At 38.9% G+C, this 17,863-nt stretch overlaps 1 protein-coding gene across 1 annotated transcript in view; it reads left to right on the top strand.

The window, feature by feature from the left end:
• Positions 1–17,863, top strand: part of nfatc3a (nuclear factor of activated T cells 3a) — a 58,999-nt gene that overhangs the window by 21,072 nt on the left and 20,064 nt on the right. Inside the window, exons 3-6 of the mRNA XM_031732781.2 lie at positions 2,545–2,707; positions 14,887–15,086; positions 15,603–15,775; positions 16,222–16,362. Coding sequence (XP_031588641.1) covers positions 2,545–2,707; positions 14,887–15,086; positions 15,603–15,775; positions 16,222–16,362 — 677 coding nt within the window. The remainder of the gene's footprint in view (positions 1–2,544; positions 2,708–14,886; positions 15,087–15,602; positions 15,776–16,221; positions 16,363–17,863) is intronic.

Genomic DNA, 17,863 nt, shown 5'->3' with positions numbered 1-17,863 from the left:
TAATAGAACTCGCATAAAAAATTATTTTAAAATTGAAGGGATCAGTAGAAATGGCATTATTGTTTGAAGGTCATGCATTTTATACTTGCTGCTAAATCGTGGACAAGGCCATTAAGATGTGCTGAATTAAAGTAAGAACTTGCAAATAAAATATTATTAGACTTTGCAATTTTTGCAGCTTGTGTGGATGGCAAGAATACCTCATTATATGGAAAGGATGAAATTGTGACCACGGAGGCTATAGCGAAGACTGGGTGGGTTGTGGAAATGTTATTGGATGAGGAGCACCTACACTATGGCTTAGACATTTGAGAAAGGTTATGCTATGTCAGAACAGAGGCCACTGCCCTGCCTCGTCACAAGCTCATATTTCCTCTGTCCTCCTCTGCTCCTGTCACCATAGCAGCCATGCAAACCCACACTACGTCGGTGGTTATGTCATGGCTACTAGGAGGAAAACATAAGGGTTGGGATGCCTCTGTTACACCGTGTGGGAGCTTTGGTATTGTTACATGCTCTCAGTCAAATTCTAGTTTGAAAATTAAACTACTGAGATTGGCAAACTGATGATTTTGAAATTGACATGGTGCTACAATTTATTTATTTATTTTTTAATTTATGATAGCACCAAGACAAAATAACCTATAGTAAGACAGGAAGGAAGAAGAAAGAAAAATAAGTAAACAAAATCAAGCATTGCTGAAAGTGTTAGTGTTTCCATGTGCAACATTGCACCATACATATGATTGGCACATCTTTGTGTAAGAAGTTACATTTTAAAGTGGTAGGAGACCCTGTATAGCATAGCTCAGTTGGTGTGAAATCAAAGGCTTCGGTTAGCTGGAAAAAAACATTTATATAATATCCGAGACTTGCCTTTTTACTCTAAAAATAAGGCTTCCTTGTGGGTTTATGTTGTTTGGTAGTTTAAGAAGTGAAACGGCTCCACTGAAAGCCTGACTCACATGTCCTTAATTCAGTCTGATCAGACTGCTCGTGAGAGGCATCTGAAAATGGAAAAGTGAGTCGGCCATACTGGCTAAAACTTTACAAACTTTCCTCTAAAATTATTTGGGCTCTCAAAATTCTGTCATACAGTTTAGAGTAAATTTTGATGCTCGAAGGCTGCACCATGTTAGTAGCAGACAAAAAATTCTAAAATGGGGCACTGCAGAAAGAGCTTACAGTGGTGAGTACTCAGGCACAGATCATATATAAAACTTAATCACGCCTGTAGCTGTCTAAAGTACTGAGACCGTAACTGATTCAGTCCTTTAATGCCCAGCTGCATGTATTCACATGCATCTGAATACGTGTGTTGTACTACTGAAAGAAAAAATAACATGACACACAAACAGTTCAAGGTGTGGCAATGGATTGAAATGTGACTTGCACCAATTCAGGACAAAAACGATTGGGTTTAAAAAAACAAACAACGCTTATAAAAAACAAAAGAATGTACGTAAACTAATCAAACTAATCACTAATGTCAGTGAATTAAAACTGATAATTTATGTTCTTTATTAGACAGATCTAATACAGTGTTCTTCACCTATAATTGGACTTCGAAAGCAGTTTTTTCTTTCATTATATTGTCCATATGTCAAAATGTGTTTGGGAACGTGGCACTCTACTCTCAAGTCATTATTTTTATTTAATGTTCTTAAAAATATTGAAATAAATCATAATCAAAAACAATACGTGCAGTAATAGACAAATAAAATAAAATTAATGAATAGGCCATGGCTTTGTTGATATTAATGGCTCACAGTGTTTACAAAATGTTTTGGGGATAAACTGCTCTAATGCACTCAAGTGGAGAGACCTAGTTTCTCTGTGGAGAAGGCCATTGAGTGTTTTGTTTTCGAGTGCAGCTGTTCAAATATGATTTTGGCCTACACAGATAACAAAAAGAGGCCCAGAGGAAAAGCACACACAATACTAGCCCATGTAGTGTGCAGCACATAACATATATAGTTCTACAGTATGCACACAGACCCACACACAGATTAATATGCACTGTCTGACACACACTCTTGTCCTACCACCTATTCACTGACCCACACAGTAAACGAATAAAGAGTCAGACAAAAAAAGTCCCTCTTAGGAAATGATTCACCGTTTTAACTCTTAACTTGACCTATAACAAGTGTTACGTTTAAGAACAGGATTCATACATGTGGGTATTCCAGTGATTCACTGTCTGATGGGGCTAAGCACACTGCATTTTATACCCCCATTTTGTACCTGTTGCACCATTTCAGCCCATAAAAGGGGATTACCACTTTTTCAGCCTTTGAATGTCTAAAGACATCTTTAAGACAGATTGCTGTCATCAGTCATTAGCTTTAGATTGTGCTGCTTGACCTTTTATGACTATTAAAATGATTTATCTACATTTAAATAACATAATAAGATTGTGCCCTCTTAAGACTTAAGCTTTTGGATATTTTGAACAATACAACTCTTACCAAAGCTTTCATGTCTCTGTCTCTCTGTGTGGGTGTGCATGTGCATGCTTGTGGTATTCCCTTCCCTCCTCAGGACCTCCTCACTGCCTCCTCTAGATTGGCCACTGCCGAGCCAGTTTGGCCAGTATGAACTGAAGATAGAGGTACAACCCAAAGCCCACCACAGAGCACACTATGAGACTGAAGGCAGCCGAGGAGCCGTCAAAGCAGCATCCGGTGGCCATCCAGTTGTAAAGGTAACTCTTCCTGCTACTCAACTTTAAGAAAGGTTATAAAGATATTTACTACTAACAAGCTTAGTGGTGTGTGTGTTGATTGTTTTTTTTTTTTTTTTTTTTTTTTTTTTTTTTTTCTTGTACGGAAATCTTGTGGCAAAAAAAGCCAAAATGACTTTTACAGAGCATAAGCTGAGCAAAATACAAGAAATGGTGCCTTTGCCATACTGAGGATTAAATTTCCGTAGCTCAGAACTGATTTATTGTTAACACAATGCTTGCCATGCATTCCTAACCTTATACTTTACATTATCAAGTTCCCATTGTACCAACCACAGTCTAGATGTCAACTCTTGGAGCCTTCATGATTGAAAATAAACATGAAATGGAAAAAAAGGCTGAACCCAACTTTCTAAATTCAGCAGTTGGTAGGAATTTTCCTCTGCTGATTATTGAAATATGTTTTTTCCACATAGCTTGCACAAAGATGAACACTCTGGCTTAAAATTCAAATACCATCTAATGATATAAACCTGACACATCAGTGGCTTAGTTAAAATGGGATCATTCATTGCTTTCACAATGATCTCAGCACCTGCCTATGATGTACTAAGAATCATTGTATGTTATTTGACTATAAAAAAAGTAAGTGTTCAAGCTTGCACCTCAAACATCTGCTGGTTGTAGGGAACGAATACTGGATTCAGGGTGTCAGTTTAGATGTTTGGATGAGTAGATTATCACACTGACTCTCCCACGAGAAGACTGTCAATCAGTTTGTTGAAGCAGGAAGACAAGCAGGCAGACAAGAGCTGTCACTGTAGCCTGGTCAGCTGGTCTGTCATTTGATAGCACCTGTGAGAGAGTCGGTGAGCCAGCACAGAGCTATGGTGTGCTTTTTACTCAGAGAGAGAGGAAGATTCGCATTAATATTTTAAGGTCCCAGTGACAAGCTTTCTTTGTATGTGATTAATAAAGGGTCTAATGCTTGCCCATAATCATTGTTGCGTAACCTAACAATGACTGAGTTCAGACTGATAGATTGGTTGGCAGTCCAGTCATCCCAATGGGATTGCCTTTACCAGCTTGTGCTACAGTGCCACGTACATCATTTTTTGTTTTTGGACTGTGGTACTAAATAAGCAGTGTGCCCAAACAAAAATACACTTCACAAAACAAGGGCATGCAGACACTGCCATTTGTTGCTTTAGAAACAGTCTATGTCCTTATACATTCACTCATGCAGGCTCCCTTCAGGCCAATCATTAACCATTTCTACCTCAGTTAGACTGAGATTCAGTACAGCCATATGTGACGATGCATAATTTAGCTATCAAATTTTTTCAACCAAGTATTTGCCACGCTTGCCCTCATTTCTCATTCCTAAAGGGAATTGATAACTTACAGTACTTGTTTTGTAGTAGTTAGTGACTAGAGAATATATATATCTTAGGTCAGAGAAGGCAATTTAAAAGTCATTTCCAAACCCAGCAGGAAACTGGTTTGTACTTACCCTCACAGTCAATACAGGTGGTTTTAATATTGTATAAAAGCAACAGACTCAAGTTTATGGACTCCAAACATTTGCTTTGTAATTTTATTTATTTTAAATTTTATTTATTTTAGTTGATTGTGTTATTAGTTTATGTTGAGCTAAGTCTTGACCCAGATTAGAAACCAAAGAACAGTTAAAGTCAAGAAGTAAGCACAGATGATAAGTCACAAGAGAAATGAAATTTATTTCCCCTAGTGTGCCTTATTTAGATGAGCAAAGTTTATAAATCATCTTTGTTCAGTTCTTGATAAATTGCCATACAATAAATCTCCTTCAGAATAATTCTTTGATCTTCACAGATTGCTGCTAAATCTTTCTCAGCATGCCGTTACTGTTTGTATTCAGTAGCAGTAAGCTGCCACTGCCAGTGATGAAAATGAAAATCAAATGTGTTTCTGCTAGAACACACTTTCATGATCAGATTTACAAACAATAATGCACTGTCACAGAGAGAGTAAGCAGAGACAGTGTGGGAAAGGCACAGATAACAGCAATGGTGTGGAGCTCCGTGCACAGAGAGAAAATGTGTGGGTGAATCGATTGTACAAGTGAGAAGAATGTGCGAGCGAGTCATTTGTTGGTTTACCTGTTTGATTATACATTCATTGTGACATGAAACTACAGAAGTCCTTACAAAGATCTCTATTCAACAAATACACATATTCCTTCAATTTTTGTAGTGCATTAGCAGTTTTTTAAAGTTAAAGGTTTTCATGCCTCAACATTCATTACTTGTATTGAACTTTGAACAAGTCACTTCTTTAACAATCATTTCACGTACAGAACCCGTATGTCAGTGTAGATATTAAATACACTTGACAAGCAATTAACCATTGTCTTGCACTACTATGAAGACAGAAAGCATCAGCAATTGTCTAGCAGGTCTAACAGTCAGTCTTTGTTTACCAAACATGCACTCCTCTACTGTTTAGTCTCTTTAGCGTCTTTGAATTTACTGTGCAAAAAAACACCTTATTTGAAAGGTCATTTCTTACACTGTCATGTCATTGAAACACATTTACTTCGAAAACCAAAACCACAAACACACACACTTTGTGCTTTGTGTTATTGTTTTGAGAATACACAATAAGATGCTGGACATAAGGGCATACATAAGTTAAATAAAAGCATAGATGGCAAATACAGGAAACATGCAGTCTTATTGGAGAAAATCCCATACAACAGATTCAGTATGTATTGAACACAAGGAATCAGAACATTTGTATATAGCATATTTCCCAGGTGCACTATTTGTGTGAAGTTGTTCCCTCAAGGCAGAATGTCACAGGGTCCACCATGTTTGATTGCATCTTCTCTGCCGAAGAGTTTGAATAGATTTAGATTTATACATAGAGTTTGTGTGTGTGTTTTTTTTTTTTTTTTTTAATGTATTTCAAATCCTGCAGACATTAAAAACCCGTCTTCTTTTTGTCACCATTCCCTGCTATATAGTCAGTGCAAGCTCTTCTTCAAAGATAAATACTATGAAACCGCTACAGTTGTCTACTTTCTGTAGATTATATATCATCTGCACTTTGGAAGAGTAAAAGGACTCACACAGTCTTGTAGTGTGATGTCATCAGGTGACGCCATAGTTGCCATCTGGCCATGTTAATGACTTCCCTTTGTGATTGCACTGTTGCACAAATCAGCGCACCACAGAACTGCTGTGTCAACACAAAAAACAATGTGGAGCTGGTGTAGTTTAAAGGATTAAATATGTTTGCCTTACTCTGTTGCAGTATTAGGAGCAGCAGAGTAGGTTATCATATACCGTCTTTGTCTTTGTGTGGTCTTATATCAGTGTCTTCAGTTCTTCTGGGTCTATATACTTACAGATGTCTGAGAGAAAGGCCTATTTTTCTGACCTCTCTTTTAGCAGTTGTAATGTTTTTTGATTTCTTTTGGCTTTTGGGGTTATTGGCTTTATTGTATAATGATTAGTATGAATGGAGAGGGAGAGAAAGAGGGTGGATAAAATGAAGAAAACAGTGGGATCAAACCCAGGCATCTAGTGTGAGAACAGCCTTCAGTACATAGGGGGCACACTCTTGCAAATCTCTCTGTTATGTCATGTAGGCATCTACCAGCTTTTTTGTGTTCTGCCAGTTATTCACATAGTTGGTTGTTTATCTTTAGATAGGAGTCCCAACAGAATTATGAAGGCTAGTCTCATGTTTATTTTTGTGTGACTGCTGTGTTTGCAAGTTTGAAATATGCTTTTTGTAAACCTATTTAACAACTTTATTTTAAAGTGATATGTTAGTGTATTTCTATTTAGTCACTTAGTCATTGGAAATGAATGAATGAATGGACAAGATAAGAAGTGGTTTTAGGTCAGTTATTTCAAACCTGGAGTATTGAGCCCCACACACAGGATGTAGCACCTCTTAAGAAGCATAACCACAGAAGAAACGGGTCAGAATAACCACTGGGGAGACCCTGTTGCCTCACTTAAGTGTGAGGGAGCATCATATGTAATTCATCTCACTCTTGCTTACTAAATAAAACATGAGACCATGAATGGTTGCAAATTTGACACCATCTTGGTTTGTTAATATATGTAAAATTTAGGGTTATGGTTTTGATCTGCTGGTTATCACTGATCCTTTGAGAAAAAGGGTCTTGAAGCCTTGGTTTCCTGTCTTCATGCATGGTACCCAGACAAAGAAAGAATGAGTTTTTACATTGATTTATTATAATTGGCATAATTTATAGCTCCATCGAATCTGAGGAATGTTAAATATTCTTATGGAGAGACTGATACTTATGGCTAATTATATAGTTGACCAACTATAGCTTTGTAGTAGCAATTCAAGGTTTTAATCCATAAAGCAGGAATGTGGTAAATCCTACTATCTCAATCTAGTTTCCAACAAAATGGAAATGTAATCATTTTGTCCTAGCAGACAGGATATAAGCTTAAATTCAACGTGCATTCCTCAGACATCTGGGAATTTTCTGGCATAGAATGGGCTTTTTATGGGGATGTCCACACATAAATTAGATTTGTCCATGTTGGTAAAACCAATTAGTCTATTAGGCCACAAAATCACACTCTGCCCACAATCCCAAAATCTAAGGTAGTAGCAACTGATCTCCATCAGTTCATATTACCTATTCTCTTCTGTTAGTATTTGAGCTGCTCCAGCCTGCAGCTTCCCATGAAAGTCACTCCATGACTCACCTCCACCCCATGTTCTTCCATTTAATGTTTTGTCTGACTTATGAATATTGCATTTGTTGTCATTCTGTATTCTAATGGGAGGTCCTGTCTTAGACTGTTCCACATATGGAACAGCATAGAGGTCCTAGAACAGAGCCAACCCTTCAAAAATAATTAAGCTTTATATTATTATTGATATTATTTTGACTAATATGGTTCTGAACTGAAGTAGCAATGTTGTATTAAAAAGATGTCCCGAAAGGGCTCTCAACAAGATGCAATAGTGACCATCTGACTGTCTTAATATAACTTTTCATTGTAGGATGTGGCTACATCTGTGACTGGCTGTTTTAGTCATTCCTCTGGGGCTAGCTGCAGACCTTAATCAGTACACCTGTTGCTAGGAGACATATAAGTCCAAAGCCTCTCTGGCTGGCTGAAGGCTGAGGTATCCTTGTGCGTATTTAACCAGCTTATTTGAGTGCTACAACACCCACACAAATATAAAGACCCCTCTGTTATTACTGACTAGGCTACAGATAGATGGAGGCAGACACAACAGATGTGGAGCAAGTGAAGAAACAATCAATCCCCCAAAAAAAAAAAAATGTGCATAAACACAATGGGACTATCCTGTATTTTTATGACATGCATGGAAAAATATCAATATCAAAATATATTATGTCCACCTTCAATCTGTTACTATAGTTCATAAATCTAAATTAAGCTATGGTGTCTGGGGACAAACATTTGAAACAGAATACGACAGAAGTTGTTTGAGACGACCTTATATTTCTACCAGCTTGGATGCATTAAATGATTTTGATCCTAGTGCTTGAACGCATGTCCATAACCCCATTACTGTCTGTCTCTACGGTGTCTCTAACCCCTTCTCTTATTTTATCAGCCTCAGTTTCTTTCATGTATTTTTGTAATTTTGTTGGTGTTTTTTTTTTTTTTTTTTAATGTTAAGGTGCTGCTATGTCTTGACATGCGTTTCCCTTTCATTCTGAATAGACTGGGGTACAGTGAAGAGACACACAAACAATAATGCAGAGCCATGCGGGTTGCACTATGTGAATTGGCTGGAGCTAGTGTTGTTTTGCCCCAGGGTTGTATTTGATGTAAACATGTCAGAAGCTTGGCTCTCATTTGTTGTAATCAGGCTTAAAGCACAGCAAGAAAACAGTTGCTGAGAGCAGGAGGAGAGAGGTGTGTGCATGTGCATAACGAAGAGTAAAAGGGGGGGAGGTTAGAATAGGGAATAAGAAGAACTGCGCTTGGACCAGCTTAGCAAGGCCATATACAGCCCTCATGCAGTATACAGTAAACGCTCTCTGTGTGTGACAGTGTGAACGCGCATGAGTGTGCGCATGTATTGACCTTGTTTAAACAAACAGTCAACCGGCCCCCTGGCTCTTGCTGCCCTCCCTAGTGTGCTGGGCAAACAGCAAGCCTGGGTGAGCTGATCTGTGTGTGTCTGTGTGTATGTGTGTGCGCACGCGTGTGCATAGATCCCAAGCCATGGTACCACCATGTCACACTAGGGAAACCACTGCCAGTAAAAACGGGTCCTCTGGTGACCTTGACCACCATTTCTCCCATTTTTACATCTGTTGCACACACATGCTGGTCAGGCTGTTACACACAGACACGCACAGACATACACTCACACACGACCAAACTTTGCAAGAATCGCAGTTTACACCAGAGTCAGTACACTTAAATTCACACATTGTCTGACACACATACACCAACCGGCATACGCTCTAGGGCTATAGTTTGCATCGACGTGGAGTCCACGTAGCTGCTCACTCTTAACACGCACACACACACACTCCTGCATACACACAGAGTCTCACCATGGTAACAATGGAGCAACACAGCGAAACAACTTAGCAGACTCAGGCACTAGCTGTTAGACAGTGTCGAGTTACGGCAGTGAGCTAGATCAGAAGTAGAGGAATAAGAGGACAGAGAGAAGAGGGTGACAAACGTAAAAGGAAGAGATGAAAGAAGATGTTGGGTTTGAAGAGAGTGAAGGGAAAAAAAAAAAGGAAGAGGACAAAACAAGTAAAAGACATGTAATGAATGCCAGGGTGTAGATGAAGCACTATGTGTGAAGAGAGCCCGTGTTTTTCTTTTGAGAGCAGGTGCTGTTCCCTGATGTTCCATTATCAGACCTCCTGAACAAGAACAGCTCTTAACAGGAGCTTTACTGTTTTTGTTTTTTTTTGTTTGTGTGTTTTTTTGGGGGGTTTTTTCAGAAAAATGTGCCTATTTATGTATCAACAGTAGAATAAAATAAAATATAATGTGTCTTTAGTGGAGTTTTGGAACATCAGAACTGCTTAAGTGCACCTAGGCGTTGACCCCAAAAACCAGTGCTATCTAACTCGGCTTTTCAAAATCTGCCATAACCATTGTTGATTAAAGTTTGGACCTTTTCTCTACATATATTGTCGCTATTGTTTTTAGCAAATTGTGCTGATTACCGACACCTTAGTCTTGACCTGTGACGAAACTTGTCAGTGAGTGCTGGTATTGTGTTTGTTTTTACAGTTTGTCACGACAAAGTCACTCACTATGTTCAGGATTCAGAGTTAAGCCCATTGCTACTTTTTATCAGTCCTGTAGATGGTTGGTAATGTCATCCTGAATAAGGAACCACTCCCACCAGGTTGAAAAACTTTACTCAGGAAAACTTTGTATTTGCAGTGACACTTATTGTGGGTAAGGATCACTACATTATTGGTGTCCATTTGTCTTTAGCTATGCAAAAATTGTGCTATGCATATGTAGAAAGCTGATTTGTTTGAAAAGTTGGGCTCAACAGGAAAGGGAACGACAGAGGAATACACTACGAACCAAAAGAAGAGCAAAATAAGCACAAGCCACATTGACCCATGTAATTTTGAAGCTGCCCTCTGGTGACAATACACAGCTACAACACATAGAACAAGGATTGCAAGGCTCTGTGTAGCACCTGCGGACTACAAACACGCTGGGACCTTCCTAGCCTGCCTTTAGGTAATCAGCTGGATTGGTGTGTGATCACTGCAAATGGTCCTGGCACATGATTTCCAGAATTTTAAACTCGTGAAACCATTCAGTAACACTCTGTGCATGATTGACAGCACAGAAGAGACCACTCCCATCAGGATAAAAAAAAGTTTCATAGATAAAGTTAATTACTCCGAATTTCTTATTTCAGGTAATCTTTTCCTCTGGTGGCACAAGTAGATTCAAACTATGTGAGCAAAGTGCACCTCCATGACATTAGAGTCACCAGATCCAGTCGTATCCCGTCAGGTGAAGTTTTTTCCCTTTAATCTGCCATGTTTCTATATGCATACAATGATTTTTTTTTTTCCCCTCAGCTTCTAGCCTTATTACTGGATCACTGGAACAGATGAAGGCCAAAAATAAGTGGTACTTTATTTAGTATGAGCTGAGTATGTAACTGTATCCCGGAGTTTTATTTTAGGGGAGGGAGTTCATCCCAAACTCGATCCATGGTCAGAAGATAGAAATCAGAAGTTAGTTACATGCTCCAGTGAACACTGGCCTGGGGTCATGTGACGGGTTTTAATGTCAGTTTGGTTTAATATAAGAACTGATCTCTATCAGGCCTGAGTTACTTGCTGACTGACCAGCAGGTCTCAGTGAACAGGCAGAAAGCTGAGGAGTTAAAAGTGTAGAGACCACCCTCCTGTGGTATTTCACACTCAGCCATAGATATACGGGGTGGAGGATGGGGCACTCAGGAATGTGAAACAAGTCAAGGGTATGTGTCGTGTGCATCCACTATCGAGAAGAGGAGTCGGCAGTCTTGTGCCAAGACCATGGCACAATCGCAGCCATGGCATGTGCACTTGTTTACATGTCCTGTTGTTAGCAGGTGATGCTTTATCCAGTTTCTGAACTGAATGTGTAAAAAGGTCACCTGAAGTCTAGTTAGATTACTTTTTCTGATCCTCGTTGTAGTGCTTCACAGACAAATGCAGTGATTTGAAAGGGTAATAAGGTGTTAAAAAAATGCAGTGACGTGGTTTTTCTTTGTGCAGCTTCCACTACTTGTGTGCTGTACTTGTTCTGTGGGCTTATACGTGTAGATCAGTTTTGTGAAGCTGCTGTTTTTTCACTTATCTAAATTAATCAAAGTAAACCAAGTGAAGGAAACGCCAAACTAAAAGCAATTGTGGTTTACTAACTATGACAGAGACTAGCTTGGCACGTGTTGTAGTGTGTTTCTGTTTCATCTGCGGGGTTGATTAACTGGGACTGCTGAAGTGAGCCTTTTCTTTCTGGCTCTCTAATCAGGTTTTGCCAGTTGATTATTTGATTTTGAAAACAACTCATGACCTGCTAAGTGTATATTTGTCAACACTCCTGGTCCACATAGAATCCCTCATGTGTACACAAAGAGAGTGAAAAAGGCCAAGATGAAGGGGTTAAATGAATGGAAGGAGAATAGGAGACCTTCTGTTTCATGGTTGCAGAAAAACTAGGTTTCTACTTTATTTAACAGAATGTTAAACATGTTTACCCTCAACAAAGGTACTATTGTCACTAATAGTAAAAAAAAACAAAAAACAAAACATACCACATACCGTACCGTACTTTAAAAAAAAAAAAAGAAAGAAGATTTTCTGTGCCTTTTGTGGTTTTCAATTTTTTCCTGTTTGTCTGTCCTCTCACAGATGCATTTTTCCAGACACTTTTAACTCTTTTTACCCTGTCTGGAACACACATGGTGCTACAAATAAACATGTCTTGATTTATAGACACACACACACACACACACACACACACACACACACACACACACACACACACACACACACACACACACACACACACACACACACACACACACACACACACGCCCAAAGACACATACACATGTGCAAGCACTGTCTATGATCACTTCCACACTGTGCAGGCATGATCATAAAAACAAGCAACAAAGCCCACAGACTGTTGATTCCTGTGACTCTACATTTCATGACTCCAGAAAAATGGTGTCATTTATAGCCGTGGATCCATTCAAGCTGGTGGGCATAATTACCTGTTAGCTCGTTACTTGGAAGGTTTGTTCTTCAATGTGGCTTTTAAGATCTAATGTGGTTTTTAAAGATGAACCCATTACTGGTGGGGCCTCATGTTGGCCCTTGGTGTAGCTTCCTTCCGAATACATCTCTTGTGCCAGATGTTCTGTGTTGAATTCAGATTGACATGGATAATGGTGAGAAAGAAAAGACTGTATCTGAAACGTCTTCAAGCAACTTAAAGAAGTCCAGACGCTTTTCTTTCCAAGCTCCTTAGACTACGATGACCTGGATGACTGAGAACCTTCACAGACACTGTATCTGTCAGTTTCAATGATGAAATTTGATTGCAAAAATGTAAGGTCTCTCTTTGAATTAATAATTTTTTAAGGGAGGAAGCTAATCTCTGTGGTCATCAACCGTGTCAATAGTGCCACAAAGATTATATTTTATTTATTGCATCACAGTCTACCCTTTAAGAACTAGCAAAACACACACCTAACAGCAACGTGAATCACTTTTTTGTTTAGTCATTCAGCTGAAGTAATCCATCACTGAGCATTAATGAAACAAATTTGCAGGATGTGGTGGAGAAGTGTCAACATACCAATGGGCGGGGAGCTTTTGCTCTGAAAACTCAGGCTAAGCCTAGGGGAAATTCTGTTTTTGTCGGGTTTTTTTGTTTGTATGTGTTTTTTTGAAAGCCACAGTTTGAAATGCAGCCACTTATTTCTTTGGTACCCATCAGCAAACCTTAAATTCTGCGTAACGTAAAACAATACTTTTAACACATTTTTAACCAAATATATATTTGGCCACTTTATCCCTTTCTGTCATTGCACTTGATGCATGCCATAATGCTTTGCAGCAAGGTGTGGTTTCAGCTTGAGACACTGCAAATTATAGAGAAATGTATAATAACCGGTCTAATTTTGTTTAGTAGCTACAAACAGCGTTGGGCTGTTTTTAAGAACAAACCGCCTTTTATTGATGCCTTCTAGATAAAAGCTTATTTATTTAGCTCACAAAAATGAATGAAAATTAAGACCTCAAGCAGTCTGCCTGCACAACTCGTATCTGCCACTCGGGGTTTCTCAGTTTTTCCACTGCTTTAATGTAGGTACTGCCATACCTTGACTTCTTTCACAAAGGGGAAAATCTCAGAAGCAGCAATTAACAGCAAAAGAGATGAAGATGCATCTAATGACAGCAATTCCCATAACATAGATCTCACCACTGGATCCAGTTTACCTTTTAAGAATGCTGGAAATACTTCTTTGAACTAATGTAGTTTTAAAACACAGAGACAATTCTGCAGCAGTGCCTCCTCTCTGTTGTTTTCAGGCACATTTGTTTTCAGGTTCTTGATGGTGACCGATTTTATTTTAGCTACTTTTGGAAGAGCACACGACAGATCCCAAGCTACACCCACTTTCTCTCTGTCAATGCACCAAACACTCTGTACCAGGCATTGACACAGCGGTGTATGACGCAAACCTGCAGGGAGGAAGGGGTCAACAGCCAGCTGTGGTGGGGTTGAGGCTTGGCAGTTCCTGGGGTGAAACAGCAATGAAAGGCCTTGTTCTTTTCTGTTAACCTCAATGGGCTGCCCTCCATCTGAGCTGGAGGTGTGGACTTGTGAGGCAGTATGGTGTGAGTGCGTATAAAGGGGGGTGCCATCCTGCCGTCACAGAGTCTGCCAAGTACAACATTACAACAGTAGTGGGATTGTGCAGTCTGTGTATTTTTTTCTGTCCTTATGAGCAGGAAAGGTTTTGCTCTCCTTTCCATCTTTCCCTTGTCTCTACCCAACCTACAACATTTTTACTTCATCAGACATCTCACCTGTTTGAGTTCAAACCAGAGCTCTAGCTCTCAAAGAACAGCCAAAGAGCATTGCTCCTCACCAGTTTTTAATGAATCACTACATTAAAAAAGCCATTGATTTGTATTAACCTTTTTTTCGAAATCTCAACCTGTATCACACAGATTGGATTTTTTGGTTATACGTTTTTTTCTTAAAACTCGTTTGATTTAGCATCTTGGCAGTTATGGTAATTTGTACACCATTAATTATTAATGTGGTCACTACTGTAGAAATACAACTTCCTTTTTTTTTTTCTTGAAACTGCTGAGTACATGAGGTTTACTTGTCAATGATGAGTGGGCATGTAGAGGGAAAAAATTAGAAGTCAATTAGTTGAAAACATCAGTATCAGACTGGTGGGAGGCCAAAGTGTCAGACAAATCTCCAGTGGCTCTGCCAGAAATATCACAACATCCTGGACCTGTCAATAAGATTAATTCCAGAAAAGGTTGTTTCTTAAGGCAGTGGAAATGAAGAGTATTCTTTTGTTAGCACCTCTCATCTGGAACCCAAGGACTAACATCTGTTTTTGTTCTGTGTTTCTGTCTCTGTCTGTGTCAGCTAATTGGCTACAATGAGAAGCCCATCAACCTGCAGATGTTCATTGGAACAGCAGATGACCGTTACTTGAGGCCGCACGCCTTCTACCAGGTGCACCGGATCACCGGGAAAACCGTAGCCACAGCCAGCCAAGAAATTTTGGTCTCAAGCACCAAAGTTCTCGAAATTCCTCTCCTCCCTGAAAACAACATGTCAGCCAGGTAAATGTCAAAACCACTTTAGGGTTGCATTACTTAGTTATGAGTTTACCACCATGAAGGAAGTCATGTCCAATGAAAAATAACCTCTTTTATGATTATACATAGTTGTAATATTTTCCAAAGGGGATTTTATAGATTTTCTTAATTTAAACCAACGGGAGGGTTGGGGGCAGAAGGAAAATTTGAGTGTTTCCCATGGAGCAGAGAACCTAATTTTATTAATAAATTTAGGATCCCTATAACAGCAGAATGATTAATTTATATAAGATCTGGTTTCATTTACATTGGAATTAATAGGAAGGGATTTTCTCATTTACACTTGTAATAAATCATATTCACAGGCATTTTTAATTTCAACAGTTTGAGCAATTACAACCCGGCTTCTTGTTGCCAATCCCCTGCTGGGCTTGTGGTTGGTTTTTATCACTCCTAGGCCTTTACTACTTAAATATGTCTTAGATGCTTGCCATCCCGGTGGTGCTGTATTGGGCCAACTATTTTCCCATTACCCTGCAGTATTGACTGTGCTGGCATACTTAAGTTGCGGAACTCAGACATTGAGCTGCGGAAGGGGGAGACGGATATCGGAAGAAAGAACACACGGGTCCGCGTGGTGTTCAGAGTGCACATCCCTCAACCCAATGGGAAGGTGCTGTCGCTGCAGGCTGCCTCCATTCCTGTGGAGTGTTGTGAGTGTCTGCTTCCTAAACTGAGCATTACACACACAAAAATATTCATTCAGAAAGCCAGAACAGGAAAGATACAAAGATAGAAACACACAAACCTTCCCACACACACACTTGTTTATTAGCAAGCTTGCAGCAATTTAAGATTTAATCTGCTGTTTGCTCTCATTGAAAGTCACTTTAGATAAGAATGTTTGATAACTGTAAAAAATGTAAATGTGTTCAGTTTTTTTCTATTCCCTTCTAGCCTGGTTATCTATAAAGCTACAAAGACCCACAAAAATATATAATACATAATTCTATCTTTTATACGTAGGCTTTCAGAGAGGTTTTAAATCTACAGTCTGTTCTATCTTTATGTTATACCTTACCTATATAACATAAGGTCATTTATAATACAGCTCAACAAATAGTCATTATCTCCCCAACCCTTTCTATCCCACTTCCAGCCCAGCGGTCAGCTCAGGAACTACCCCAGGTGGAGAAATCCAGCCTGACCAGCTGTCTGGTCAGCGGGGGAGAAGAGATGGTCATCACTGGCGCCAACTTTTTCCCAGAGTCTAAGGTCATCTTCCTGGAGAAAGGCCCTGGTAAGTTTTGTGTTCGCACAGCAGCTTAGCCTTGAACCACCCCTGCAGAATTAATGCGTGCCAAATGTGTGTGCAAAAATATTTCATGCTTTTTACAAGCCACCACGAGTAAAACATTAAATGTGTCATTTCAATCTGTATAATTTTAGTCACAGGCCAAACCTACTATTCTATCATTTACAGTGGAATATTCTTCCCGGTGAGATCATATAAACCCACGTTTTATGCATTATTGCGAGAGGTCTTGTACTTCTTCTGCATTTGTATTACACATATTTTCTGGGCTGTTACTAGACCGTGACCTGTGTTTTCTCAAAAAAAGACAATATCTGGAGAAAATCAGTATATATTACAAAAGCGTAAAATTACTCGTGACTTCTTCTAACAGTGTTGCTAATGTATGTGCGTCACTTCTCAGCTACATTCACAGCTATTATATTAGCCTCACAAAATTTCTTGTTCCAACAGGCTAATTTGTTAAATTCCAAACAGATTATGTGAGTTGTTTAGTTGTGCTTACAATATTTTTTAAACCAAATTTTTATTAACACTTAAAACAATTAGCACATCATCATTCATGCTTATGTTGCAGTTGTCACATTTACAGTTACTGTGGCAGAGTATAACGTTGATATCATTCTTTTGTTATTTTTAAATAAAGATCAAATCACTGCAGTAGGACCCCACCCCATAACTGTTGTTTGTTTTGTTAATCCGCCATCATTTATTTACTTAAACACTGTAATTGAAACAAGTAAAATGTTTAAATTATTTTTGTGCAGCAAGGTGATTTTCCTAATGTTGATGACATGAAAAACACCTACAGACACATGTGTACAATACATGCCACAGTTAGTGTAGTCCGTCATCTGCCAGCAAACATTAACAGCTGAAGCTAAAGAGCAGTAGAGATGGGGACATCTCTGCATCTACAAGAATGACAATCAACTGGGCTTGCATTTGGTATGCAAGTGACAAAAACTTGGTACACTACTAAATAATACTGGTGTTGTGTAAAGAGTATGTGAGTCTAGGGAACAAGATGAATGTAAAATCCTAAAACCAGAATGTTTTAGTTATATAATACTTACATATATATAATACTTAAGAGTCCCTTGTGGGATTGATAGAGTATCTATCTATCTATCTATCTATCTAGGCTGAAAAAATTACTGAGGGTATATCTACATCCACATCATTTTAATTTAAAGCATGCAACTTTTATTACCTTTGCCTCAGCCCTCACTAATCTGGTATTTCAAGACCCGCTAAATGACTTTAACCAAAAGTGATTCTGGTCTGGGTTTAGTTTGAAAAATTCAGGATTGTGGTTTAGTCTGTGCGGCAAAAAACTGAGACTTGTTCAGACAATTACACAGGTCTCGTCAGTCTTATCATAGCCATAATAGTATAGCTAGGCACACATACATTTCTTGATTTCATCCTGCATTTGCAAGTCCTCTTTTTTTTAATGGCATTAGTACACGTCCACCTCATTGTC

This window comes from Oreochromis aureus, linkage group 1 (genome assembly GCF_013358895.1).
Source record: "Oreochromis aureus strain Israel breed Guangdong linkage group 1, ZZ_aureus, whole genome shotgun sequence".
Lineage (NCBI taxonomy): Eukaryota > Metazoa > Chordata > Actinopteri > Cichliformes > Cichlidae > Oreochromis > Oreochromis aureus.
This window is presented reverse-complemented; position numbering and strand designations above follow the sequence as displayed.